We start from the raw sequence: 27,616 nt of genomic DNA, 5'->3' as shown, positions 1-27,616 counted from the left end.
CTAAATTAGAACAATATACCTGTGCATGCACTACACACACCTATATTTATCTGTGAACTATATTTATAATTTAAAAAAAGAAATAACATCAGAACTATCTTAAAATGTATAAGAGCTGATTTATTTCTGTAATAGATAATGTCAAAGGAAAATAGCAGATGGTACAGTTGGGCAAAGCATATCCCTTTCGATACCAGCATAAATATATATATATATATATATATATATATATATATACACACACACGCTATATTTTTAATGCAGTGTAAAGTTGGCAATCATTCAGCAGAAAGGATATTATGAAACAGGTTTTTAAAATTAAATTACTAGTCCATACAGATAACACAGTCAATAGCGATAAAGTAGAAAATAAGAGTACAGGTCCTCAAATTATTTTCTTCTTTTCAAGACACCTTGTTTTGCAAAACAATCTCTTGGGAAGTATTTCCTATTCTGAAGCAAGGTAATTTAGGCAATAAATGATTCTTCAGAAATGTCCTGTTACAGCTTTCTTTTATGATACTTCATCTACCTTGAAATTTCCAGAATTATATTTTACAAATAAACTTGTTTCAGCATTTTGTTTTCTATTGAAAAAAAAGTACGTCAAGAGTATTATTAAATGACATTTTAAGTCAACCATTTATACATAGATGAATAAATATAAAGAAATCCTGACACTAACATTTTCTTAAAACTAGGGATGCTGTTTGAAATTCAGGTGTTATATGGTTGTTATTAAAGGTCAGGTTATGCTGACATTTTTAAGTGAAACAATATTCATCAAAAAATTGAGTTCTAAAGTCTTATCTATTTTTTCCTGTAAACATTCAGTTTCATGGGTGCCAGGAACTGGTTTCAAATTTGTCACCTGATGCTAAGCTGCTGCTAATAGTGCAAAAACTTATTTGAAAAAATTTGTCAGTCCAAAATAACTGCACCCTGTTCAGAACAGAAAACTGGCAATGCAAAATTGGTCTTCTGATCAGCAGTATTAATAACACGCTTTAAAAATTGAGTGGATCTTTGACTTACCTTTGCACTCAGGTTGTCTTCCTGTCCAGCTTCCATTTGCCAAACAGGTTCTTTCTTCTGAGCCATGCAGGATATATCCAATATCACAGCTAAAATGTATCGTGCTTTTAATTTTAAAATTGTTTTCTTCCCTAGACCCATGGCCTGGGATACCTGGATCACCACAAGAACCAGCTGTATCACCTAGATTTTAGAGTACAAAGATTAGAATAAGTATGAAATATTATTATGATTCTGCATTTATAAAGCATGTCTCTATGTATTTATTAATAAATTTATAAATATATATAATTTTTTAAATCCCCATATAAATCTGTGGGTCCCTAAAATTGCAAAATTACTTGATCCTCAACAAATTTTCTTGTACTTATTTTATAGGAATACAGAAAAAGAAGTATAATTTTCTCAAATTCCCCTAATAGCATGCTAAAATTTTGATAATAGAATTATCAAACAAAATAGGGAGGGAAAAAGACAAGCACAAAACCTTGGTAATTTTTCATTTTAAAATAAGGAATTCTGAGGAAAACCAAGGTCCTGATTGCAAAGACAATTTTCTTGTTTGTGTATAACTCTTGTTCATAAAATATTTCTTAGTTTTATGATATCACCAGAGTTGGAACAGATATGAAGGATTTTCCTGAATTTTAGAAATGTTGAAACATCACTTCAAAACTGCCTGACAGCTAAATTTTCCCTCAGATATAAATGTTTCAGAAAATTCTAAGATAGAGGGTTAATGTTAAATATGTTTGTATTTACATACAAACAAATTAATAATGTTAAATACTATCTGTTGTATATAAATGTTAGAATAATCAACACAGTAATAATGATAACATTAAAAAGTAATAATATCTAAGATTATACATCTAAATCTTCCAACTATGGTAAGAACTTTTAGGAAGTTCTAGCTAACACTCTATATGAGCAGCAGCTCATTGAATCTTTTAATATTTACTTAGGATCATCTACTTTATATTTTTAGAGAACTTTAAGATCATTTTCTATGTAAAAAGAGATGAAGGTATATTATATTCCTGAGTTTCAATACTGAAGAGTTGAATTCTAGAATTCTTGGAGCTCCACTGTTCTGGTTTCTTCCCCATAGCCCATCTGTTTTTCTAACAACTTGCAAACAAAATTAATGTCTTCTAGACAAAAAATATGTCAAACATATCAAAATTTTTGAGAGAATATCTGCATTACTTTGTAGTTAGTTACACTATTTGAAATAAAGGTGAAATATTTCAATAATCAGATAGAAAGAATAAATCCTACTATGTATATAATCTGTAATGCAGATTTTCTGGGGTTTGTCTAAGCTTAAATAGAAGTAATAAGAGCAATTTTTACAAAGAAATAGTAAACAGATTTGCAAACTCTAAATATACAAAAGACCAAAAATGACAAACTCACTGGAGAGGGGTTCTGTGGGAAGTTAGCACCCTGGAGTTTTACATGCAGAGAAAAACAAGTGTTCTGCTGCCTTAGTTGGCACTATGTCTACAAATGCTGTTGGGAATGAAGTGTGTACAGAACTGAATAGTGAAGGCGGAAGAATAGAACTAGATTACTTTGCTTTGAAAACTACGGTGCATGAGAAAATGCTTGGTTTAGTCCATTATGTCTAAGTATGTGGTACTATGTATTTAAATTATTTCATAAATAACAAATGAACTCAAGTAAGTAAAAGGGTTAGCTGTCTGCTTCAAAATTCCAGACTCAGAAGTTAGGCTGTTCTCTGTTTACCCATTTCATTATGTGACACAGATCAGTAAAGCAGATTTGCAGTCCTGTTTAAAAAGAAATTGCAAAATTGCAAATAGTTCCAAATTATAGCAGAAAACATTTATAAGCTTTCAAAATGATTTATGTTCAAGGCACTTAGGTGACTTAACAACCTTCTAGTTTGAAAAAGACTGCTTCATATTTTTGAAATCATTAGAAGAAAAAATCCTCGATCAAGCGTGTTTTTTGTTGTTTTGCGAATCTGTATCTTACATTTTCTAGTAGTATTTAGTCAGGCTATGACAAAATTGGAACAGGGCCTACTCATCATTCTACACTTGTAAAGTCTCCACAATAACAGCTTAGTTTTGGCATATTTAACATTATGCCTAAAAGAATTTTATGATGAAAAATAAAAATGGGTTATTTGCTATACCAAATAGAAATCACATATTCTTCTTCTAAGCAAAATCATGTGTTCTTTTCTAATGCCTAATTATTACTATGGATTATTAGACTTTTTATTTTAGGAAGGTTAACCACCAGCTTTTTTGATTGAAGGTTACAGAAATAATTTTTCTAAATTACTAATCACATCAGATGTGATGGAATCAAAGAATCACAAAATAAGCTGAGTTGGAAGTGACCCACAAGGATCATTGAGTTCAGCTCCTAGCCCTGCACAGCACTATCCCCAAGAGCCACACCATGTGCCTCAGAGTATTGTCCAAACACTTCTTGAGCTCTGTCAGGCTGGAGATGTGACCACTTCCCTGGGGAGCCTGTTCCAGCGCCCAACCACCCTCTGGGAGAAGAACCTTTTTCTAATATCCAACCTAAACCTCCCCTGCCACGGCTTCAGGCCATTCCCTCAGGTTCTGTCACTGCTCACCACAGAGATCAGTGTCTGCCCCTCGTCTTCATCTCATCAGGAAGCTGTGGACTGTGATGAAGTCTAAGAGAACATATTTTTATTACCTCATGCAGACTCAACTAAATTGTTTTTACAGTTAGTTATGAGCCATCCTTCACTCACATGTGCAACAAATTCTCAGTTGACATTTAATCTTGATGAAATGGAGGATATTTAGACTATTTATAACCCTTGCTACATTTATGAGGAATTCTATATTGTAAAAAAATTCTGACTCCACCTGATGTGCATATGATGATTGAAAACTGTTTCTGAATGCCAGTATATATCAACGGGACATGAAAACTCCTTCTAGCTCAATGTCATGTGACAAGAAAGTGTCATAAGGATGATGTTACAAAATTTAGTTACCTTATGTTCACTGATCTAGCATTTCCATTTTTAATTCTTTTTCATATACTAAAAGGACAGGTATGCTGTATCTTTTCTCAGTTAAATATGCTACATTATATAATATGATAATATCAAAAATCATGCAAATTTTAATGTTTTAATATGCATTAAAATTAAGAAACCAATTTAAAGTCTAATAATGAAAGCTGATGGCTTAACGTATTTTAAATGCAAAATATAGAAATTCTGTGTCATGAACTGAAAATTATTTCATAATGAGAAAGCATTTCAGATATAAGCTTTGAAAATAAAATCTCAACATTTTGCTAAGAATTATAGTTTTGTACAGTACCGTTAAAGAAAATAAGAGTTTTATTCTGTACAATTTGATTCATTATGATTAACATTAAAATGTTCCTATGTCAAGGAATTTTTTTTCATGTATTAAGAAAAATTAATTAAATCTGATTAGAGTTTCCTATGTGTAGGTAGAAAAACAAGAATTAGAAAAAAAATCATGTACATCCCTCATAATATCCCAACACTTTCATATTTCAACACTTATTTAATTTAATAGGAGAAATACTATAGAATAGTCCTATTTCCAGTAGGGTTGCTTCGATATTTTCATGTGTATTTTTAGGCTGTATTCCTTGATAGTTTTGTCTATTTCTTAAATTATATTTGCAATTCACAATTTAGATTTTTAAATATCTTTTTCTTATTAACACTATGAAAAATTATAAGTAGCCTTAGTTTTTATCTAAAGAGGATTTTTTCCCCCAAACAAATATGGATTCATGCTAGCTGTAAAATTACTTTTTATTAAAATGGTTCAATTTGCAAATACATGAACATGTCATTATTTATTAAATAAGATTATTTTACATTAGAGTTTGATTTCTAGTGCATACCTTTAAAATTACAGATTATAAGAACTTGATCTTTGCTTCATTGTGGCAAATTTCCTTCTGCTTTATTAATAGAAAATTTAAGGACTAAATTAGGTGTACATTATTCTAGGATTTGTAACATTCTAAATTCTTGAAAATTTGCAGGAGAAGGTTCAGATACTGAAAAATTCATCCAACACTTAAGAATTTAATGTAATATTTTAACCAAGAAGCTCTATTTTAATATTTCATAATAATTTTTAACTATGTCTGTGCCTTGGGGTGTAAAATTTTGCATTCTGAAACTGCAGCTGAAAATCAGTTTATAACTGATTATACTGAAGAGATAAGGGCAGGAGAGAAAAAAAAAATCAAAAAGACCTCGACCTGGACTACTGTATCAATTTTGGAGGTTTCCAATACAACAGAAACAAAGACCTGTTAGGGCAGGTCCAGAAGAATTTAATAAATATTGTCAGAGGTCTAGGACATGTCTGCTGTGCAACAAGGCAGAGAGAATTTGGGCTCTTCAACCTGAAGAAAGACTTCCTGAAGATCCCATTGTGGTCTTTAAATACATAAAATATAGAAGAAAGATGTACAGTGGCTTTTTATCAAGGTCTGTAGTGACAAGAGAAGAGGGGACAATTTTAAACTGAAAGAGACTAAATTTAGATTGGGAATAAAGCAGATATTTCTTACAATGTGTGCAGTGAGTCACTGGAACAGGCTGTCCAGAGAACTTGTGGATGCAACATCCCTGGGAGTGTTCAAGGTCAGGTTGAACAGGACTTTGAGCAACCTGATCTAGTTGAACACATCCTTTCTCATTGCAGTAAGGGAGGACTAGATGATCCTTGGAGGTAACTTCCACCACAAACCATTCTATGATGCTATTAAGAAGATGTCCTTATTTACATCCAGAGGTTGGACTAGATGATTTGTAAAGGCCCTTCTGACTTCCACCCAGCATTCTAGCATTTTATGATGCTATTATTTGCTAATACTCTAAAGAACCTTGGATTTTGAATGTGAAACTAGTGGATCATATTCAGTCTTACACATCAGTTATTTTCACTTCTAGTTTTGGCATAGATCTAATTTAAGAAAACCATGTAACTTGTTTTCTTATTATTTTCTGTCATTAAACATGTCTAAGTTCTCTGAATTACATTGGTTTAAATAAGATTCAAAACTTTTCTGATTTCTTCAATTAAATTATGAAACATATGCAGGACAAGAAAGAACTTCCACCAGTATTTATTGAGAATTAAAACTGATAACATGGTTAACCTTCATCACAGTATTTGTTTACAGTCTGCAATAACAAAAGGGATTTAACCAAATCCCAAATTAATGTGTGACTTGAATTTCTGTTTTTCACTTGATCACTGTTCTTAAAGTGAATCAAACTGAAGTTGTGAAATACAATATTCCTAAGCAATAAGTTTTTCAGAAAACATATGTTGACTTCAGTGAGGGCTAAACAATTACGAGGATTAGATGGTGTTCCCTCAAAAACTGAGCACCCTGTCTTGAAATTATGTGAAGCCTACCTGGCCTTAATATACAGATGGATGTATTACACAATCAAGCTATATTTGGGGTGTCATCAAGCCAGTAGATTTTTTGCAAGTTAAAAGAAAAAAATAAGAACATTAACCCATCATCTTGTAGAGACAATGTTGCAAGATTTCACTGTGGAAATGAACACTTGCCAGAAATCACATAAAAAATATTTCCAAAGCAAACTGGTTTCATTAACAGTCAATTGATTGTGAAATTTCTTGTTCATATTAACTGCCAACAAGAAAGTCTACTTCTTCCAGATTATTTTCTTTCTAATACTTTATGCTTTGGCTTTACTTTGTTTTAACATCTACTGAGATGGTAATTCAGCTTGATACATAATTTTACAGATTTTTAAAAGGCCTTCTGAAAAAATAAAAATGTATTTAAAACAACTTCAGGATACAGTCATTAATTCACATATATTACCTGAGCAGTGAGGAAGAGATCCACTCCAGTGTCCATTTAACTGACATGTGCGAGATGACTGCCCTAACAGCGATCGTCTCCCTGTGCATGTATAATGAACAGTAGAACCAAAGGTGTATTTATCTCCAGACAGGACCGCGTTAGGAGGAACTCCAGGATGTCCACAGTCAATCACTACAATGCATAATTATTGGAGATAAAAGAAGGTTATTATCACTGATCAAAAAATTTTAAGTTTTCATTTTCATAACTGCACACATAAACTTTGTGAAGGGGTTAACATTTTTAGGGTTTGGGGGAAGGGGGAAGATCATGGGATTAGAATGCAAAATATGCTTCAGACCAAAAGATGTGAAAGAAATTATTTGAGGTGTCAAAAAAAGATATTTTAGATACATATGTTTATGTTCAAAACCACTCATTCACTAAGTTGATCTTTATGTCATGAACACATGCACACACCTTTTACTCTTCAGAGAAAAATTACCGGAACACAGTATCTGCCAAAGTCACTTCTGTGGTAGAGAATATACAGAACTTCATCTCTCTTTTAATAATTCAGGGCAAGGAGTTAATTTAAAAGCAAGCTAAATAAATCAAGTTTGGAAAATGCACAAAAATTCATAATCCAAAATTTCATAAACCGATCCACTATGTACACAAAATTAATCTAGGCCTGATGTTTGATTTTTTTTTCAATCTTACATCTGTCCATGGTATGTATATTATCTTTGCCACAGATATTTGTATTTATGTATCATGTATTATTCAAAAAAGCAGGACTTTTCTCATTAAAGAAAAATCCAGATCAGAAGCCTGATCAGGGTCGAGGATGTGTTCAATTCCATGGTATTTCAGATACATGCAACAGTACCATGATTTACAATACAGCATGAGACCAAAATCATATATGGCAATTTTTCTTTCTTAAATTATTATTATAGTCTTAGAGCTTTAATTTATGTATATAATGATTTGCATTTAAGGACATGTTCTCCCAAAGGTCCAACCTTCACAGTGCAGAACCTTCCTGACAGGATCACAAAGGATTTAGGAATGTGGTAAGCTATTGATACAACTTTGATTCCTGCGTAGTGTCGCTGACCCCTGTGACTGTTTTGATTTGAGGGGCTGAAGCCCCTCAAATCAACAGCCAGAACAGTCAACTTTACATAACAAGCACTTGTTGTCAGCCTGTTATTTTTTAAATCAATTGCTTCTAACTAAAATCTACTATCACTTATGGATGATTACTGAGAATGAAAACACAGAACATTGTCAATAAAAAGGCATGTTGGTCATACAGGCTTCAACAAAATGAGACCTTTATCTTGTGAAGAACATTCACAATTTTTCAGAATATTTTATTATCTGTGGTATTCTTGACTGATTCTTTTGCCCTGGTCAGATGTCATACAGGACACAGATAATTTCATACTGGTACCTTACAGTTTCCACCTTTGGGCTTTCCTGTACACACTTTTCTGTTTACATTTATATCTAGAATATTGGATCCCTAATAATTGACTTAAAAAATTATAGCACCCTTAATATTGCCCTTAATATGATTATGCATACTACACAATTTAATTTGATATTAATGTTTTCAGTCTGGGATTTCACATGAGAAGTTGATTGAATTTCTTTTTTTTTCTTTTCTAATACTAATTTCTTCCTTTCTACTTTACCACCCTCATTAAAAAAAAAAAAAAAACAAACTCTATATCTAATCTAAATAAACTCTTTTTAATTTAAACCATTACTCCTTGTGCTATCAATGCATGCCATTGTAAAAAGTCCCATTACAATAATTTGCAAAACACTACAGCAGCTCTTAAAAAAAGACTCTTAAAAACTTTTGGTAAGCTTACAATTAGAAAATATCATGGATACCACTTAGGTAGAATTCACTGACCCCTCTATAAAAATGATACAAATAAAGCAAAAGATGCCCTTTCAAAAATATATACATCACTTTTACTCCCAAAGCTCTTTTAAAAGAAGAATAAAGGCTGTATTATTAAATTGCTTGTGACAATCCAGATAAAAATGACTAAGAGATTAAAATATAAATGTAGAAAGAAGAAATCTTTGCAACTTTACCTTTAAATTCATTTCCCTTTGGAGATACTTTAATATTATGGAATATTTATCTTTTTCAAATTGTAATGTTGCCTTTAAATTTACTTTGAACCAACAGACACTTAAATTTAATTGTGACTTGCAATCAAGCTGCTAATCCTATCAAAGAAAGGGACAAGTTCCATAACTGAAATTTTTATCACTAATAAGAAAAAAAGTTTATTTTTTTCTTATTTTTGAGAGGTAATAGTAGAACTAATGAAGCCTCCTGAGAACAAATAGCTACAGTATTGCAACTATAAGTCCATGGTTCCTGAATAAGTAACCTTTAGACTGTTTTCCCTTTAATCTCTAGAAAAGAAGCCTTTCTCAGTGAAAAATGTTGATCCTAAACGAAACCCTTTTCACAGACTAATAGAGAACCAGGTATATCAACTGTTCCAGCCAATTAAAAGTCTAAGAAACATCTCTGGCTATATCTGCATCACAGTTAGAAAGTTGTTCATGACAAAACAGAATAAAAATAACCTACTTGTGTTGATCCATTTGCCTTAGTGGATAGGTTGTATATGAATATGATGTTCAGGTACATCTATTAGTGTGGTAAACGGAGGACACTGTCCAGAGGACATCTTAGGTGTTCTACAGCGCTGTTACTGGTGAAGTCAACAGATGCGTTTTGACCTTGCATCTCTGCTATCAGGGATTATTATGCTGGAGCATTCAGGAATGTTTTCTGGCTATTGCATTTCATAAGTATTCAATGTTATTTTCTACATACAAGAACAATATATATACAAGAACAATACATACAAGAACTCCTACTTCAGCAGCTACTGAGACCCTCCATCAGTACTGCACACAAACAAATGTATATAAATATGATTATTGTATTTGCTGTCATGAGACGGATGAAAATGTTGTGTAAAATAGTACCTTATCTAGTCATCCACATTCTTTGTAGAAGCAAACTCATTATCTACTTACTAATGCATTCAGGTAGAGGCTTGTCCCAGTGGCCATTTGGCTGACAAATTAAAACTGAGGAGCCAAACAAAAAATATCCAGGATTGCAGTCATAAAATACCACTGTGCCATACGTGAAATTGCCATGTTCGATTTTACTTTCTCTTATAGAATTTGCAGGAATTCCAGGATCAGAACAGTTGACCACTAAAAAGAAAAAGAGCACAGACTTGAGAGCCATACTAATACAGTCTCCTAAAATAGTGTCCTATTCTTTGTATAAGGAATATCCAATGTGTTGCTGGTTTTATATAACCTTACTTTTTATGTAATGGTAGTGGATTAAGAAGAAGAACTAAAATGACAAGACACTAAAGCCAGAAGATGTTAAACCTAGAGCAAGTAAAAGGAAATGCTTCTTTACAGTGTGATGATACCGTAAAATTATTGGCCACTAAAAGTTACTGAACATAGCAATAAAATGAATTTATATTCCTGTCTTGACACACACTATTGTCCACAAATAGAAACATATTCTGGGGCTAGATGTGATTTTGGTCTAACACATACAGAAATGCAAACACACTTATGTTGCTATACCAACATTTTGATAATGGATCACCTTTAAGACAGATGTTTTGAGCTAAAGGGCACAAGGTCAGTTAGGTAAGACTGTGGTGAATCTCATAGAATAAGAACATATCCCAACAAGTGCGTAGGAGCTTTTAAAAATAGAGGTTAACTTTAATGGTTAAGAATAGTGATGAATTTTTTGAGTCCTCAGCACTTTAAAAGTTATATTTTTGAAAATTTCTGAATATGGATTTTTTCCCCCTTTGTTTGTGTCTTACAGCTACCTGTGAGTTCAGTATAATACTTATTTTGTGGGTCATGAAGATTATTTTTACAGTTTTCATATGGTTTCCTCTGGTCAAGGAAACTCATCATCACTTATCCAAAGTGAATAAAAAATTTTTTTTAGAAAACCAAAATTCCCATAAAAATTACTATCCCTATATCCTTATAATCAATTGCATGTTTATATGCATACACTTGCACACATCTGTGTGCAAATCCATATATCTGCATGTGTATTCAGGTGGGATTTCCTGTGCATCATTTCCCACCCATTGCCTCTCATCCTTTTACTTGGCAACACCATGAAGAGCCTGGGTCCTTCCTCTTGACACCCTCCCTTCAGTTACTGACAGTGATGAAGTCCCCTCTCAGTCACCCCTTCTCAAGACTGAACAGGCCCAGCTCCCTCAGCATGTCCTTGTAAGAGAGATGCTTCAGTCTCTAATAATCTTTGTAGCACTCCACTGGACACATTCCAGGTTCTCCAGATGTTCCTTACCATGGCTGAGAAGAGGGGCAGGATCATCTCTCTCAGCCTGCTGGCAATGCTTTTCCTAGTGCACCCCAGGACAGCACCGGCCTTCATGGCCACAAAGGCACTGCTAGGCTTGTGGACAGTTTGTTGTCCACCAGGACCCCCAGGTCCTTCTCTGCAGAGCTGCTTTCCCCCCAGCCCGTATTGGTGCATGGGGTTACTGGGGTTACTCTTCCTTCGCCAGGTGCAGGACCCTGCATTCACATTTCTTGACTTTCAGAGATAAATGTGCATGGATGTCTGTATATAAAATTATTAAAATATGCTGAAAAGCTCTGTAATCTTCAAAGGAAAAATGGTATTGCCAGATGTAATTCAAGATCATTTTCCATACCTAAATCACTTAATGTATTTTATGGCTCATGTCCTCTCTAGCCACTATTCTAAATGTTGTAGCCTGCTTGTGTGCTTCTTCTAGCAGGTCTCAAATATTGATTCTACAAGCCTAGGAAACATACCTTTTCCAAGGACAGAAATAGCTTTCTGCTTGTATTTGACTTCTTCAGCAGTAAGGACAGGACGATTTGTTAGCTCATTGATGGTCAATATTGATTTTTTTCTTTCCCAAGAGGAAAGCCTGAGGTACATTTCTGACTTTTTTTTTCTGTTTTTCCCCCTCAAGGATCATTGAAGTCTAGCTCCTGACCCTGCACAGGACAGCCCTAAGAATCACACCATGTGCCCAAGAATGTTGTCCATGTTCATGTTACTAAGCATATATTTAAAGTAATGAAAAGAATTTATTCATTATTCAGGAGTAGTGAGCTCTTGAAACAAAATACAAGGAACTTTGACCATTTCAAAAGTTTTGCACAATTATTATGGCTGGCTAAGAAGCTAGACATTTAACAAAGTTGTAAATAGTATAACAGCAAGTGCACCAAATTTATATGAAAAATTTATAGGACAAAAGCAAAGTCTTCACAACAGTGTGCAGCGTTTTCTATAATATTGCACTTTTGGTAGTTTACAAATATGCAAGGTAACAGTTTATTATTATTTAACTTCAAAGCAAATGAAACAAAATTATATTAGAATGGATTTCACTGTACATTGCTGACATGATTAATGATGCCCAAAACCAGATTAGTATTTATTGTTTTTAAACTCTCTCCTAAAACCAATATACAATTTCAGGACTGTGTAAAGTTTCAAAGAGTAACCTGATCAACTTATTTACCAATCCCTACATGCCAATAAGTTGTCAGCACTTTGGCACATTACTCTGCAATACGAGAATACCAAGGTGACTGATAGCAACCAGATTGAAAATGAGATTAAGTAGGTACCCTAAACACACAGTACATGTTTAGTATTGTAAATTTAGAAAATAATGTCTTCTCATCAGCAAAGAGTCCTTGGAAATTTAAGTTGTGCAAACTACTTGGCAGTATCTCTTAGGGGAAAGTGATCAAATGAAAGTGGAGAACACCTATTGAAAAGAAAATACAGTCAATAAAACTTCAATAAAAACACATGATTTAGTTTATGCACAGATAAAAATCCATAGAAGCTGCAGAGAAGATGCTGAAAACCAATCATTAGAATTTCTGCATATATACATGCAGATTACAGCAAAAAGTACATTTTTCTAAATAAAACCAATTATTTAAAAAGCACATAAGTGACAAAACCTTCCTAAAACTGTTTATGAAAACTCAAATAGGACTAATTTCATTGTATTATTTTTCTAAGTGAAAGGATTTTATATATAATATCTAGAAGCATTGAGAACCAACACAAATGGACAATGTTCATAAATTAGAATAAAAATTTTCAAAGTCATGATGCTCAGAGGAGCACCAATGGAAACATAAAAGGAAGAAAAGTAGCTTTTCTTATGAGTCTGCTAGAACTATATTGGCTAAAAATGCAGAGAAAATTATTTCAGCCTTTAAGCTCTTAATTATCTTTCCATAATTTTGCTTCAGTAACTTGCAGAAACAATTTTTATAAAAGCAATACAATCTACAGACAGGTAAGAAAGTTTCTCTGCAACTGTTATCCTGGCAACCTGACTGTAAAAAATCATAGCATGACAAAACATCTTTAATTATAAGATTAATATGTCAGTTAATCAGTCCCTCTGTTGGTGAGAAAGGAATCATTCTGTCTTGTATTCCTTTACCCTCTGTTTCTTTTTCAGCCTTAATTTTACAACATTTTGTTAGAAACCTGAAAATGCTGCATTCTTACCTTTGCATATTGGAGGTGAGTGGCTCCACTGCCTATTAGCTTGGCACTGAGCTTTGGTTGGTCCTTGCATAACATACCCAGTATTACATGAAAATGTCACAACATCATTGAAGTTGAAACCGTTTCCACTTGTTCTTCCATAAATTGGACTACCAGGGTGACCACAGCTGACCGCTAGCATAGCACCAGTCAAAAAAAAACCCCAAAAACAGAGCATGTTATCACTTTTCTTTAGATATTATACAATAGATAATAATCACATAATAGTATTTTCAAGCTTTGATATTATAAGATACTGCATATTTTCCATTATGTATTCATGTTCAAGCACTTAAATTTTTTAATAAACTAAATAGAATTTGACATGCAGTAATGAAAGCAAATGAAGAAAAGTCTTCTGAAGAAGCAGGAGAAAAGCAAGCACTAGATTTTCATTATGTATAGGCTGAAATTGAAATATTTCACTTCCTTAGTTCCTCAGGTATTATTTCTTACAAATTTGTCTTATTATCAACTCAGTATTTTATCTTTGTGGCCTAAATACTTACTGAAGTTATAAATTTATTTGTTTTTTTGAAAAAAAAGCCCCAGAACTATTGTCACAGTGAAATTTTTCTAATGTTTATACAAAATCTTTCTAAAGAGGGTAAAGTTTATTTTCTGTGTCTACAAAAACCAGATGAAAGAAAAGTAAGGAAAATTGGACACAAATTAATATTCACAAAATGATCCAAAAACACTTAGCAAACATTTTCTTCTATTTTGTAACAAACTATTGGTAAAAAAAAAGAAAAAGGATAATAAGTAATTAAAAATAAATATTAAAACAGAATAAATGAATTAATATTGTGTGTTATGACTTGGCATTAAGAGAATTTCTGCTACAAAGATAGAGCTATTGAAAAATAACTTATCCTATCCTATCCCATAAAGATGGAATATTTTGAGACAGATTAATACAATTTCAATACACTAATATTACTGAACCTGTAAAATAGTGGTAATTTACTTTAAAGTGCTTAGAGAAATATCAAATTTTCCTAAATTAAATGCATCATTTTATGTTATTACTTAAAGGTCTTTCACGTGATGGTTTGACACACTGATCATGCAAAAGAAACCTCATTAACAAAGCACAATATTCACTTAAAAGAGCACCAAAACTACAAATCAAAGTAACAGCATCTCTGTGAGGAAGAAGAAGAAAAAAATATTGGTAAAGAAAACATTTTAATCTGCATTGTTGACAGTTCAACAGTATTTACTTATCTAACTGAAACAGTGAAAGTAAATATACATTAAATATTTCCAAAAGCCACTATAGGTTATAAAGACATTTTCAGATTTGAGTAGTGGCATTCATAAGTCTTATCACTTTCTGAAGAATTTTCATATCCAAAACAGCTAAAAGATGAAGTGGAAATTTTAGATGACAACACTTAACTTCACCTGATAGATGAATCATAAATTTTATGTGGCCCCATACTTTTGAGGACTATTCAATCTTCATCTCGTTTGACACAGATATTCCTGTAACATAAATCAGTATGTGTTGTCATGCTTACTTACGCACACAGGATGGAAGTTGGCCAGACCAGTTATGATCCTGTTGACATATTCTTACAGAAGAGCCAATCAACCGAAAACCAGGACTGCACTGGTAAACAACTGTGTCTCTATATCCATAATTTTCTCCTATTACTTGTCCATTGACTATAAGGTCTGGGATACCACAGTGACCAGCTAGATTTATTTATAGTAAAGAAAAAAAAAAAAAGAAAAAAAAAATCAGTAAATTTGCCATAGAAATTTTAAATAAACCTCCTTAACTAAAACAAAGAAATGGTGAATATCTTTCAAGGTTTTTTATTGACCTAATTCAAAGTTTTATTTTTATTAGCTTGGTGAAAACTGCAGTTATGCATATGTATAGGTATAACTATATACATATAAAACTTACAAAAAGATGATGTAGCAAAGAGATTAAATGTCTTATATATAATCAAATTTCCTTTAAAAGTATGAGTAATTCCTTTTTACTGTGACATGTAAAAATATGTATTATTTACCTTAGTTTTATTTTGGTTATGATTAAGTGAATAAGGTAACATTAAAACATCATACATTTAACTAAATAGAAAAAATCCACATAAATAAAAATAATGCAAATATTATAGATCACAAACCATGTGGAATTTATAAATATAGCCTTCAAACAATATAAAAAAAATTAACTTGAACAATTTATTGCTGGAATTTGACTCTCTGTAATGTTTTTCTTTCTCTCCTTCCCAGTGGAATCCCAAAGAGATTAACATCCTTCCATTGAAGGCAGTTAGCACAACAGCCTCCAAATCTTTCAGCATCCAAATGGCAACCAAAAATCTGTCTATGCCCAGTCTTTTACTCTGTATTCTCAAAATATGAGAAATATTGTATTTTCACCATGAAAGTCATAAAGAGACATTTAGTCTACAGAGAGGCTGGAAAAAAATCAAACTCTTTAGTTGCTATTTTTCATAATGAATTCTGGAAAATGAGCACTGATTCAGCAAAAAATGTGGTAATGGGAAAGTCTTCTAAGAATGATTGACTTCATGAAGACTGTGATATCTCGTAGAGAATTCACTGCCAAAAGAAGAGTAAGACAGGCAAAAAAAAGAAAAAGAAAAAGAAAAAGAAAAAGAAAAAGAAAAAGGAAAAGGAAAAGGAAAAGAAAAAAAAAGAAAAAGAAAAAGAAAAAGAAAGAAAAAGAAAAAGAAAAAGAAAAAGAAAAAGAAAAAGAAAAAGAAAAAGAAAAAGAAAAAGAAAAAGAAAAAGAAAAAGAAAAAAAAAGAAAAAGAAAAAGAAAAAGAAAAAGAAAAAGAAAAAGAAAAAGAAAAAGAAAAAGAAAAAGAAAAAGAAAAAGAAAAAGAAAAAGAAAAAGAAAAAGAAAAAGAAAAAAAAGAAAAAGAAAAAGAAAAAGAAAAAGAAAAAGAAAAAGAAAAAGAAAAAAAAAGAAAAAGAAAAAGAAAAAGAAAAAGAAAAAGAAAAAGAAAAAAAAGAAAAAGAAAAAGAAAAAAAGAAAAAGAAAAAGAAAAAGAAAAAGAAAAAGAAAAAGAAAAAGAAAAAGAAAAAGAAAAAGAAAAAGAAAAAGAAAAAGAAAAAGAAAAAGAAAAAGAAAAAGAAAAAGAAAAAAAAAGAAAAAGAAAAAGAAAAAGAAAAAGAAAAAGAAAAAGAAAAAGAAAAAAAGAAAAAGAAAAAAAAGAAAAAGAAAAAGAAAAAGAAAAAGAAAAAGAAAAAGAAAAAGAAAAAGAAAAAGAAAAAGAAAAAGAAAAAGAAAAAGAAAAGAAAAAGAAAAAGAAAAAGAAAAAGAGCAGTGTTTCAGCTAGTACTTTTTAGGGAAAAAACCAAAAAAATACCAGCCAGCCAAACTCCTCTGCTCTCCTTTTGTCTTCTAATTTTCCTCAAACAGCCCCCCACAAACAAATTTCCAAAGCATGGGATTGCTAATAAGAAAAGACATAGTTTGGACATATTGTTTGGACTATTTTTCCATTGAAATTTTAAGTGCTTCTAATACCCTGGTGTATTTTTCTGCATATTGCCTCATTCATTTGAGGTTAGAAATTAAAAAAAAAAAAAAATCTTACATTTTCTTACAACTTTAGTTTTGTGTTGCATTTCATTTTACGGATCATGATAAAACTATCAGAATTTACCAATTCACCAATTCAGTATTAGTAGTATATGGACCTCCTCATATATTAGATTGATGACTGCAATTTGACTTCTGTGTAGTTAGCAGGAGTCCAAATCTGGTACTGTTCAAGGCTATATTATCCCCTCTTTGTTCCCTCCCTGTTTCCTTCAGTCTTATGTAAAAAAGGGCATACATGAATTTTATGTTTTCCAGGATAAGATGGCATAACATGTTTAAAAATTTTTGTCAGAGTATTTCTTGATTTTCCAAGAAATTCATAATCCATTCAGCATGTAGTAGACTATTTTGAACACGATCCAAAGGAACTAATTTCCCTATCCTATCATATTTCTGACTATAAACAGGACTAACCAGATGAGAAATGAAAACTAAACTGTAAAAGTCTAGTTTCTATCAAAAGTGCAATCACACAGTCTGCAATGATTCAGATCATGCTCAAGGAAATATTTTTCTAGTTTCATTTAATTAAAATATACGGTTTGGTTCTTAATTAAGAATTTAGCATTGCTTTATGGCAGAGTGGAAGCAGAATACTTCACCAGAAAGGTCAATCTCTGTTTCCTGTGCAGAAAGAGTAAAACTGAAGCAATTCAACATGAGGTAACTGAGATCATAGTGCAGTTTCAGCAACTGTGTATGGACTTTACAAAACCCATACAATTTTAACAGGTGAAAATTTATTACAAATCATCTGTATGTCTTGCAGCAATGTTCCAGTCTTGCTCCAGAAATTTAGTCATTTAAAAATCCCATCCTCTTACCCTACTTCCTTTCTTTGTCATAAACCTCTCAAACTTCTAAAACCTAGTCTTCATTTCTTTTGCCTTTTGAGATCCTTTGTTTCTTTATTTTCTTATTTTCTTTTGAATTTCTTCAACATCTACTATATACAAGGAGAGGGGTAGTGGATGTTGCTTACCTGAAATTCAGCAAAGTATTCAACACCATTTCCCACAGCCTTTTCCTGCACAAAAAGGGCAAGATACAGATTGGATGGGTGGTCTTCAAGGTGGGTAGAGAATGGGTTAACAGGCTTCACTAAAAGGGTGGTGATCAATGGTTTGCACTCAGGCTGGAAATCTATCACAACAGGGTTCCCTAAGGATCAGTAATGGGCCTGATGACACTGAATATCTTCATAAATTATCTGGGTGATGGAATTGAAAGCAGCCTCACCAAGTTTGCTGATGACACCAGACTGGTGGTGAGGCAGACATATGAGAGAGACCTGGGCAGGCTGGAGGAGCAAGCTAGAAAGAACTGTTTGAGGTTAACAAAAACACCTGCAAGATTCTGCTCCTGGGATGATAGAACCAAAGAGCCCAAAACAGGCCACGATCTGTGTGGCTGAGGAGCAGTGTCACTGAAAGGCACCTGAGGGTCTTGGTGGACAAGAAGCTGACTGTGAGTCAGCAGTGTGTGGCTGCAACATGGATCCTGGGCTGCTTCTGCAGAATAATTAGCAGTCGTAGAGATGTGATCATCACACTCTACTCAGATCTTGCCAGGCTGCCCATGAAAGATACAGAAAGATTCAGACAGACTGCAAAGGCAGGTCGTGAAAATAATCAAAGGCTGAAAAATCTCTCCTATGTGGAAAGGCTGAAGGCATTAGTTCTTGAAGAAGAGAAGGCTCAAGCAGAGGGGGGCTCATCACAGAATTCCAGTACTTAGAGAGTGGCTATGGAAATAATGGAGGCTCTCTCTTCACATGGAGTAACACAGAGTGGATGAAGAGCAGTGGGTGCAAGCTGCACTGGGAAAGGTTTCATTGTGACATAAGAAAGAATTCTTTTGACAGTAAAAACAAGCATTCCCTGCAACAATCTATTCAGAGATGTGATGGGAGTCTACATCCCTGGATGTTTGCAAAATGAGATTAAACAGGTTGCTAGGTAATCCCATCTCAGCTCCCTTTGCCAAGAAATGTTGGATCAGATAATTTTTCAAATTCCCTTCCAATTTAGGCTATTCTATGAGTCTGTTACTTCAAAACTCTCTGTCTTGATTATTTGTTCTCACTCTGTATAACAATTATATCTTTGGAGCACTAACTATATTGCATGACCAATTGTGAACTTCCCAATACTAGTAATGAAACATATTTTTAAATCAGTAGAGACTACTTCTATCCCTATGTAACATTTTTAAACTGAGAAATAAAGCTGAATTAATGAAGAATATTATAATGCTGTATTATAAAACTGTACTTCTGTCATAACAGAATTCTAAATCAATCAGTGAAAGTGTTAAGTAAATATGATTTAAAAACAGGATATACCAGACTCGTGACACATTTTTTATCTCAAATCTAAAAAAGAGATTCAAACAAACAAACAAACAAACAAAACTTGGGAATTTGCGGGATTTTTTGCTAGTTTTTACTCTGCTTTCCAGAGGAAGTATGACTGAGTGATATATAAAAAAGCATTAAAACCAAACCAAACAAAAGAAAGAGGAAAAAAAACCCCCAAAACCAAAACAATCTAACACCCTAAAATTATGGGTTCAGCATTATTTGTTTTATTTTCAAAAAAACATACCTGACAACTGTCATGTAGGTGCATGTGGTAAGAAGTTTACTATGTTTGCTATGAAAAGTCTAAATAATGGTGTATATAGTTCCTGTTAAGACAATATTGGAGAACTTTACTGGAATTTCCACTGACTCATGCAGATGAGTAAATTCCATAGGATCCAAAAATTTAGAGGCTCATTAATATTTTCCAGAACTTATATTTTTTGCTTTATTTTCCCACTCTAGTTTACACAGCCGTAGAGATGTTCTCTGCCAGAGGAAATTAAGACCTCAGCTTATAATAACTGCTATCATTACTTCTCCAATGTCAAGAGAGAGAAAAGAAAACATAGAGGAAGAAAAAGCAAAACATCTCTCAAACCAACAAATAACCTCTATCACTATCAACACTTGTGTTTGGAAGAGCAATTATTACTTCAATTCTATTCTGGGTTTGTTGCATTTCTTTTAATAGTAAGGTTATTTATTTTTCTCATGAATTTTAGTAGAATTCTTACCTTTAATATTTTTCTATTAAGCTAAGAAAACAATTCCAAGATATTAATTATAGATTAAAGATATGCTAATATTATTGCTGTATATTCTAGCATTTTTTATTATCAATTCTGATGGTAATTGTTTCTCAGGACTTTCATTTAAACTCTTATTATAAGGGCTTTGTGACAAATAAATATATTCTAATATCCTGGTAGTAAATAGCTGACTTCCCACTAAATTAGGATTATAGACTACGTTAGGCTAAGCTATTCTAGACTGTTTTTATTACATCTTTGTCCATTGTCAATATTTCTATTTTTGTGCTGTACCCTAAGACCAGTTGTAGTTCCATTTTTTCTTTGATATAGATGTAAAAGATTTTTGTAGCAGTTCTATGAATCCAGATGAGACCCATGGGTCTTAATGTAACCTGTAACTTGTAATACTGAATCAAAAGATACCACTTTTGCAAAGACAAGTGAAAATTACAAAAAAAGAAAAAGTATTAAAAGAGGCTAAGTGAAGGTTTTACTGAGTAGCAGATTTGAGAGGAAAAATAAGAAATATAACAATCTTAATTTCCAGTATAGCAAAACTTGAGAAGAATAATTCAATGAAATATTATTAAAAACAAAATTAGTCAAAGATTGGGAATGAAGGATATGAATAACCTATTACCACCAAATAAATTACCTAATTTGACATAAAATCCTGTTCTAGCAATGAGGAATGAGCATAATAACTTAGTGTCAGAACCTTTCAAACCATAGCTGTAAATGAGATTTCTTTTCTGCAGGTTGTTCTATGAGAACAGGAATAAATGAATACAGAATCTTTACATTAAATGGCAAAAAACATGCCTATACTTACTTTAGTTGTCAGTAGTGTCAAAAATGAGCACAGTAGTGAAACAAATGTGCATACACATGTATTATTGAAAACAGAGATTTATGTTATTTATTATTCAACAAAGTTAATTAACCTGTCAAGATTACCTCAGCTGAAAAGGGAAGAATAATTTCCTGTCTTTTTTTTCTTCTTTACAGGGCTTGCATTTCATAAAAAGATATAAAAAGGCACAGCTCTGGACAAAACAGGGCTTGGGGCATTTCTCTTGCTATTTTCAGAAGAGTTTCATTTTGACAGCTGTTTAACCTGTACTAAAACTGTTCAGGATGAATGGTAAAGTTATTTTAAATATTTTTTAATCCATGGCCCACAGAGGGAAATTCTCTGCTGAATTCCTTGAAACAGCTGAATAATTCTTTAAAGATGAAACATCATACACCTAATTTGAAAGTCTAGTTATTATTACATAGTAGTACTGAAGAACATAGAGAAGCATATGGCTAACTGGCTAACTCCAGATATATTAATTCAGTAACACTGGAGATACAAAATCCCCCTTAAATGAAATACCAAGAGTTTAAAAAAGAGATTTAAAAACAGTGAAGATGAAGAAGGCAGTTGCATACATATTTTTCCAGAAGTTTCAAGTATGAAAATAGTGGCAGAGAGGGTACACTTCAGAGGTTACATAGACACAAAAAACTTCCAGTGGCTGAAGGCTTATTGAGAAAATATTAAAAAAATCACTGATAGGTTAATGCACTAAACTTTCTTTGCTGTTAGCTTACATGATTGCTTTGCCCCAGATGGTATGTCTGCTATTTTTTTAACTCCATGGACAACATTGTTCTCAGAGTTGATGGATAACTGGTTTTTCCTTTACAAGTAACAGGCTGCCAACAATGACTCATTATCATTTTAAAGCAGTATTTTTATATGAAAAAAGAGTTGAGTAAAACTGGGATAAATATTCCCCAGCTAATAAATCAAAGCTTGTGTTCATATTAGGCCTTCGGTTCAGATCTTCCTTCTTTTAAATGTGCTGAGTGGTTTTACTATGAACAAATTAGCTTCCTTGCAGAGGAAGCACACTAAGAAGTTCAACTAGGCGCACAAAACATGTTTCATCTCCCTTTGGAGAAAAAATTACTGACAGATCTTTTTGACAACTTAGAATCATATAAGTAATGTTGGCATTTAGCCCAGAGGACTCGACCAGATATAGTCCACAGAAATTTCTCTGAACCATATATAATGCAAATGTAGATAATTCCAAATCAATTATTTGTTTCATGATCTGCTCAGTCTGATGGATTATTTTTTAATTCAGACAAAGACACAGTATGCGAAGTGTAGCCTTTCTTTTAGGGGAAGAGATGAATGGTAGTCCTGATATTATTGTTTGGGAAGTGAAAATGTTGACATTTAATGTACACACTAACCTAAACAGCTCTTTTCTCCTATCCATCTGCCTTTACTGAAAGCTCCTCTAGTATTAGCCATATATGGGAAGCACACTTCCTTATGCCTTATTAGTCAAATAAACTTCATTCTTCATTTTTGCATTTTAATTCATAGGGACACTTTATAAAGGTGCTCTCCAAATGAACTGAATTAACATCATTTAATCATGTCACAATTTACAACAAAATATGAAATCTTACAGACCTTTAAAAATTTAATCATATTTCATCATTTATCTTTATTTGAGATTTAATATTAATATGTAGAAGAGAACAAAACTATTTTTCCAGAAGTTGCTGATTCTATCCCATATGAAATAACAGTAATGACTTTTGGTAAACAAGGGAGCGAATATCAATAGATCAGTTTTATCAGGATGTTTAGATGTAATGAGGAACTGAAAAAGAAGAAGGAATTAAGAAACAAGTATTAGGTGTTTTACAGTTCAGATGAAGGGGATAGATATATGAAATATTCCAAGAAATATGAAAACCTGGAGTTAGCTCAACAGTAAGCAAAAGAGAGAAATGTGCATAAAATATCTTTGCTCTGAGTTAAAGTATTGGTTGAAAATCATATTTTTTGCTGTCTTTTCATGTAGTTTTCATTGATGAGATGTCTAAACAACATTTAAAATTACTATCAGTCATGTAACTAGCACAAATGAGAGAAGCTCAGTTAGATAACCCCCAAAGAGAAGTATGGAATTTTGTACATTACATTAAAAATGAGTACGGGCCTAGGAAGAAAGCAGAATTCTTTGTAATAATCTAAGAAAAAAGCTGCTCCATTATATATAAGAAGAACTGTATCTAACATTAAGACTTTTCAAAGCATGCTATACTTTTCTCTGTTTTACTTTGTCAACTGTTTTGGACTAAGTTGTCTAAAATGTTAACCAAAATATTACATAAAACATTTTAAAAGGCAAAAAATACTCAGTAATGTTCTGAAAATAGGGAAAGAAAAATCTGTATGATAGAAATCTTAGGAAATGCTTTTCACCATTCATATACTAGTTAATTCCAAAGTTTATCTGAAAGTACTATAGAGTTATTAAAGTAGGCACAATTTACTTCTACTCTAGGAAATGCCCAATTTACTAAATACCTGATTACAGGCATTAAAATAAATACACTAAAAAAAATCAAAGTATGATATGTTTTTATGATCAATGTTATTCCTGAACTTAAATTAAAGCAAACAAAATCAATGCCATTAATAAAGGAAATAATGCAAAATATGCAAATAACCAAATAAAACAAAACTGTTAATATGTAATCTGTAAATACTGTAAATATACAACGTTTTCATGCAAACAGACAAAAGAATAATCAAGTTCTTGTTGAATATTTCAGTATTTCTCCAAGAAAAAAATGTATAACAAAATCACAGATTTGTCGGTCTCTTTTTAAAAGTAGGATATTCAGTAAAAATCTATTCCAATGTTTCTCATGATTTATTACATAGACAATTTCAGAGTTACCAAAACAGAAAAAGATCCAGCATAATAAATAGGGAGAGACAGTTTGTAACCTAGGAGACACACCTGTCGTGATTTTAGTCTTTGCTTGTTATTTTATTCTAAAAGACTAATGTGATTTTTTCACAATAAGATGTCCTGAAACATTTAATTTTTTAAACTTTGACAACAGAATAACTTCAGAAGCTCTACTCTGTTTTGTTTCATTTGTTTTTTCAATTTGAACATTGTTTCTTCTCATCAGCTATGGAGAATAAGGACCAAGAAATCAATTTCCTACTATTATAATGATGTGATTACTCATTAAGTACTACTTTGTCATTTAGGTGTTATTTAAAGAAAAAAAAAAGTGGGATTGAGAAAGGAAGGCAGTTGGGTTAAGTGTTCTGGTTTTTGCAATGTATTCATTATCTATAAATTATCCATCCTTTAATAAAAGAAGTCAGAATGAGAAAAGACAAAAAAGAGCTGAGAAACCTATCATCAAATTCTCACACTAGTATGGCTGTCATCAAAACCATGCACTATTGTTCACAATGTCATGGAATAACATAACTTGGAGTTTAGGCAATACTTCTGGTGATTTAAAGCTTACCTCATTTCTAATTCTCATCTATATCTGATTAGTTTCACCACAAACTACTTTAAAGTTCTACTGCAGATATTTAGATTCTTGTTTGTTTTAGCTTTCATAACATTTTAAAATTATACATACCTGGAGTTAAAATCAGGCTATCAAATACAACAATTAAATGTAATTATTTCAGTAGCACTTTCAAAAAAATAAGTGCATTTTTAAACAAAATACATGAAAAGGATATTATTTTATCCTGTAGGATTTAATGTATATCATCTATGTGTATTCCTAAGGGCATCTTCAAAACTAAAACCAGAAATACATCGGTAATCACTTCAGTCCAAGAACAACCACGTTTTTCAGAAAGTAAAACTGGAAAGGCTCAGTTGTAAAAATGTTTACAATTGAGAGCATGAAAACATTAGAAGAAGATAGTGAATATGACTGATAAGTTGCACAAAAATTAATTTCTTGAACCATTAAAATAACCACCCTGTAGGTCTTCCTGATGTATTTGATCTCCTTTCTCCCACATTCTAACACTTTAATTTCCTCCATTTCCTCCACTTTCTTACAACAACTTTCTTAAAAATATTTATTGTTTCTGATTTGCCATTAGCTGATCTCATCCCTCTGTCTTAAATCTCAAATTTATTATGGAAGAAACAAGAACTGAACAGAGTCATTCAGAGTCTGCAGGGCGCTCATTCCTGCGCAATGATATTACACAGTAGGCAGCGTTGTTGCAAGAGAAATTATGACAGCCATAACTCCCTTTTATAAATTTAGTCTGTCACTAGCTTTTCTTTTTTTCTTTTAAGCAAGGTATATATTTTTTGTGTGCTGTATATGATGTATATTCTAATTTTTCTGAGTAATACTGTTTTCATGCTGTCTTCAACAATTTGCCATAATAAACCTTTAAAGATATGCATTATAAGATTTACTACAGTACTATCAGTCTGATACTATAGGTTTGGTTTAGATTACTGTTTTTGTCCTCTAGTTATATAGTTGTTTTCTTAACTTTTTATTGGTACTGGACATTATAGTGTATGAACTGAATAACAATGAATCTCTTTCGAGAAGTATCAGTCCTCTTTTAAGTTGCAAGTAAAGATTATGTAATCTGTTATTATTATTAAATTATATTACAATTTTATTTCTACAGGCAAATGTAGGAGAAATTCAATTCATTCTGTGCTGATCTTCACTTGGCATGAAGTTATTTTGGCAAAATTCTTAAATGCAAATATTTTTCCAACGTGCTATTCACAAATAGCATCCAATTTGTCTGTTTTTATATTATTATTTCTCTGAAGAAAATTTTTACATTTCTCTAAACTTATCAGCTGTAACTTTTGCAGAAAAATCAGTAAAAATAAAAACAAACAAACAGGCAAACAAGAAAAAAGCAGAAAATTTTGATTACGCGCATAGTATGATGCTTCAAAAATTTAGATTTAGAACATCTTGTGATTGCTGACAATTTGGAAGATGAAGAATATCAAGGGTTTCCATTGTTAAAATGAAACATAAACAAAGCCTCTATCCCTCTCTGCTGTATGTCAGGGAACATTCCAGCTGCAGACTTGTAGCCTGATAAGCAACACTTTTGCTCATTCATGAGTCATTCACTTAAGTGAATATTAGCAAATAATGCTGTTTTACAGAAGAAAAATTACTTAGGATTAAAAGTAGTTTAAAAAGGTGAATGTACAATCTGTACAAAGATGTATTGCAACAAACCCCTATATTTAATGTATATGCTAGTTCAGTTTTCTGAGCGTATCATTTTAAGGATATTCTGTTATATATCCATGCTTCTACAAATGAGATACAATATGACTTATATATTTCATTCTAAATCAGAATACTAATATACTTTTGATTTCAACTGAAATTAAAATTTTGGTTAAATATAGAGTTAAAACCTATGTCTCTACAGTAAATACAATAACCCAGCTCAAGGTATACATGATAATGAATCAGAAAAAGCCCTGAAATTGTTTTATGTGTTCATTTTATTATAAATAATTCAGGCAATAATGTCTGAGTATATTAAATAAGAGAAGATGCCTAACCTTGTACAAATAAAGGGTCTCAAATTCTGTAAAAAGCATCTGGATAGTGGCTTTCTCTCATAAATAAGGCTTCACTGGTCCTGTCAAAGTTTCCACAATTTTTTTTGTCTCCTTCTGTATCTTTTCAAGAATACAGTTTAATTCTATGACACAACCACTTAGTTCAGACTTACTATGCAGATATTTTACTGAAGATATTTATTAGAGCTGGCACACATGGAATCAATCTGTCTTGCTGCTTATGTATAGTTGTACTTTAAAGACATATACAAAAATACAGTAACACAGATTTTGCAAGTTGCAAAGATAATAAAATATTTGAAAATATAAAAATAGTTCTAGTTTGATGAGAAAAACAATGCAGCCCAGCCACACACATGCAGATCTCTCTTCAATGTATCTGCTAATAGAAAAGGACTTTTGCCTCCTAGAGAGAAAGAAAATTGACAAGTCATGACAGTAATATCCATACCTAAACATCTGGTCTCAATTCCTCTCCAGAGTCCAGACGACAGACATTCCCTCACTGCAGAGCCAACTAGCATGTATCCTGAATCACAAGTAAATATAGCTGTAGATCCATATGTGATCTGAGTTCCAATCTTATTCCCATTTGGAGGTGTAGGAAGTTCTCCACAGGAAATAACTTCATGGCAAAGCAAAAACAAAACATAAGTGTACAGCTGAGAATCACAAACACCCATACAATATTTCCTATCAACCAACAATACTTATCAACCAGTCAATCAGATAAATAATTTTCATACCTTCAAGTATTTTGGAGAAATCTGTAGAAATCATAGATTAAAAACCTGCAAACAAAAACTATTCCTTCCCCAAAAATGATACTTAAGAGAGGGGAAAGAACAATGGAAATAA

General features: G+C 32.1%; 1 protein-coding gene across 3 annotated transcripts in view; it reads right to left on the bottom strand.

Annotated features, from left to right (window-relative positions):
* The window catches only part of CSMD3 (CUB and Sushi multiple domains 3), a 586,072-nt gene that overhangs the window by 40,501 nt on the left and 517,955 nt on the right, over window positions 1–27,616 (bottom strand). For all 3 annotated transcript variants that reach the window (XM_068182735.1, XM_068182715.1, XM_068182726.1), the window contains 6 exons: window positions 27,210–27,383; window positions 15,131–15,304; window positions 13,562–13,735; window positions 9,994–10,179; window positions 6,925–7,098; window positions 1,036–1,218 (listed from right to left, as the gene is read on the bottom strand). In XM_068182735.1, coding sequence (XP_068038836.1) covers window positions 1,036–1,218; window positions 6,925–7,098; window positions 9,994–10,179; window positions 13,562–13,735; window positions 15,131–15,304; window positions 27,210–27,383 — 1,065 coding nt within the window. The remainder of the gene's footprint in view (window positions 1–1,035; window positions 1,219–6,924; window positions 7,099–9,993; window positions 10,180–13,561; window positions 13,736–15,130; window positions 15,305–27,209; window positions 27,384–27,616) is intronic.

This window comes from Anomalospiza imberbis, chromosome 1 (assembly GCF_031753505.1).
Source record: "Anomalospiza imberbis isolate Cuckoo-Finch-1a 21T00152 chromosome 1, ASM3175350v1, whole genome shotgun sequence".
Classification (NCBI taxonomy): Eukaryota; Metazoa; Chordata; class Aves; order Passeriformes; family Viduidae; genus Anomalospiza; species Anomalospiza imberbis.
Note: the sequence above shows the minus strand (reverse complement) of the source record. Positions and strands in the feature narration are given on the sequence as shown.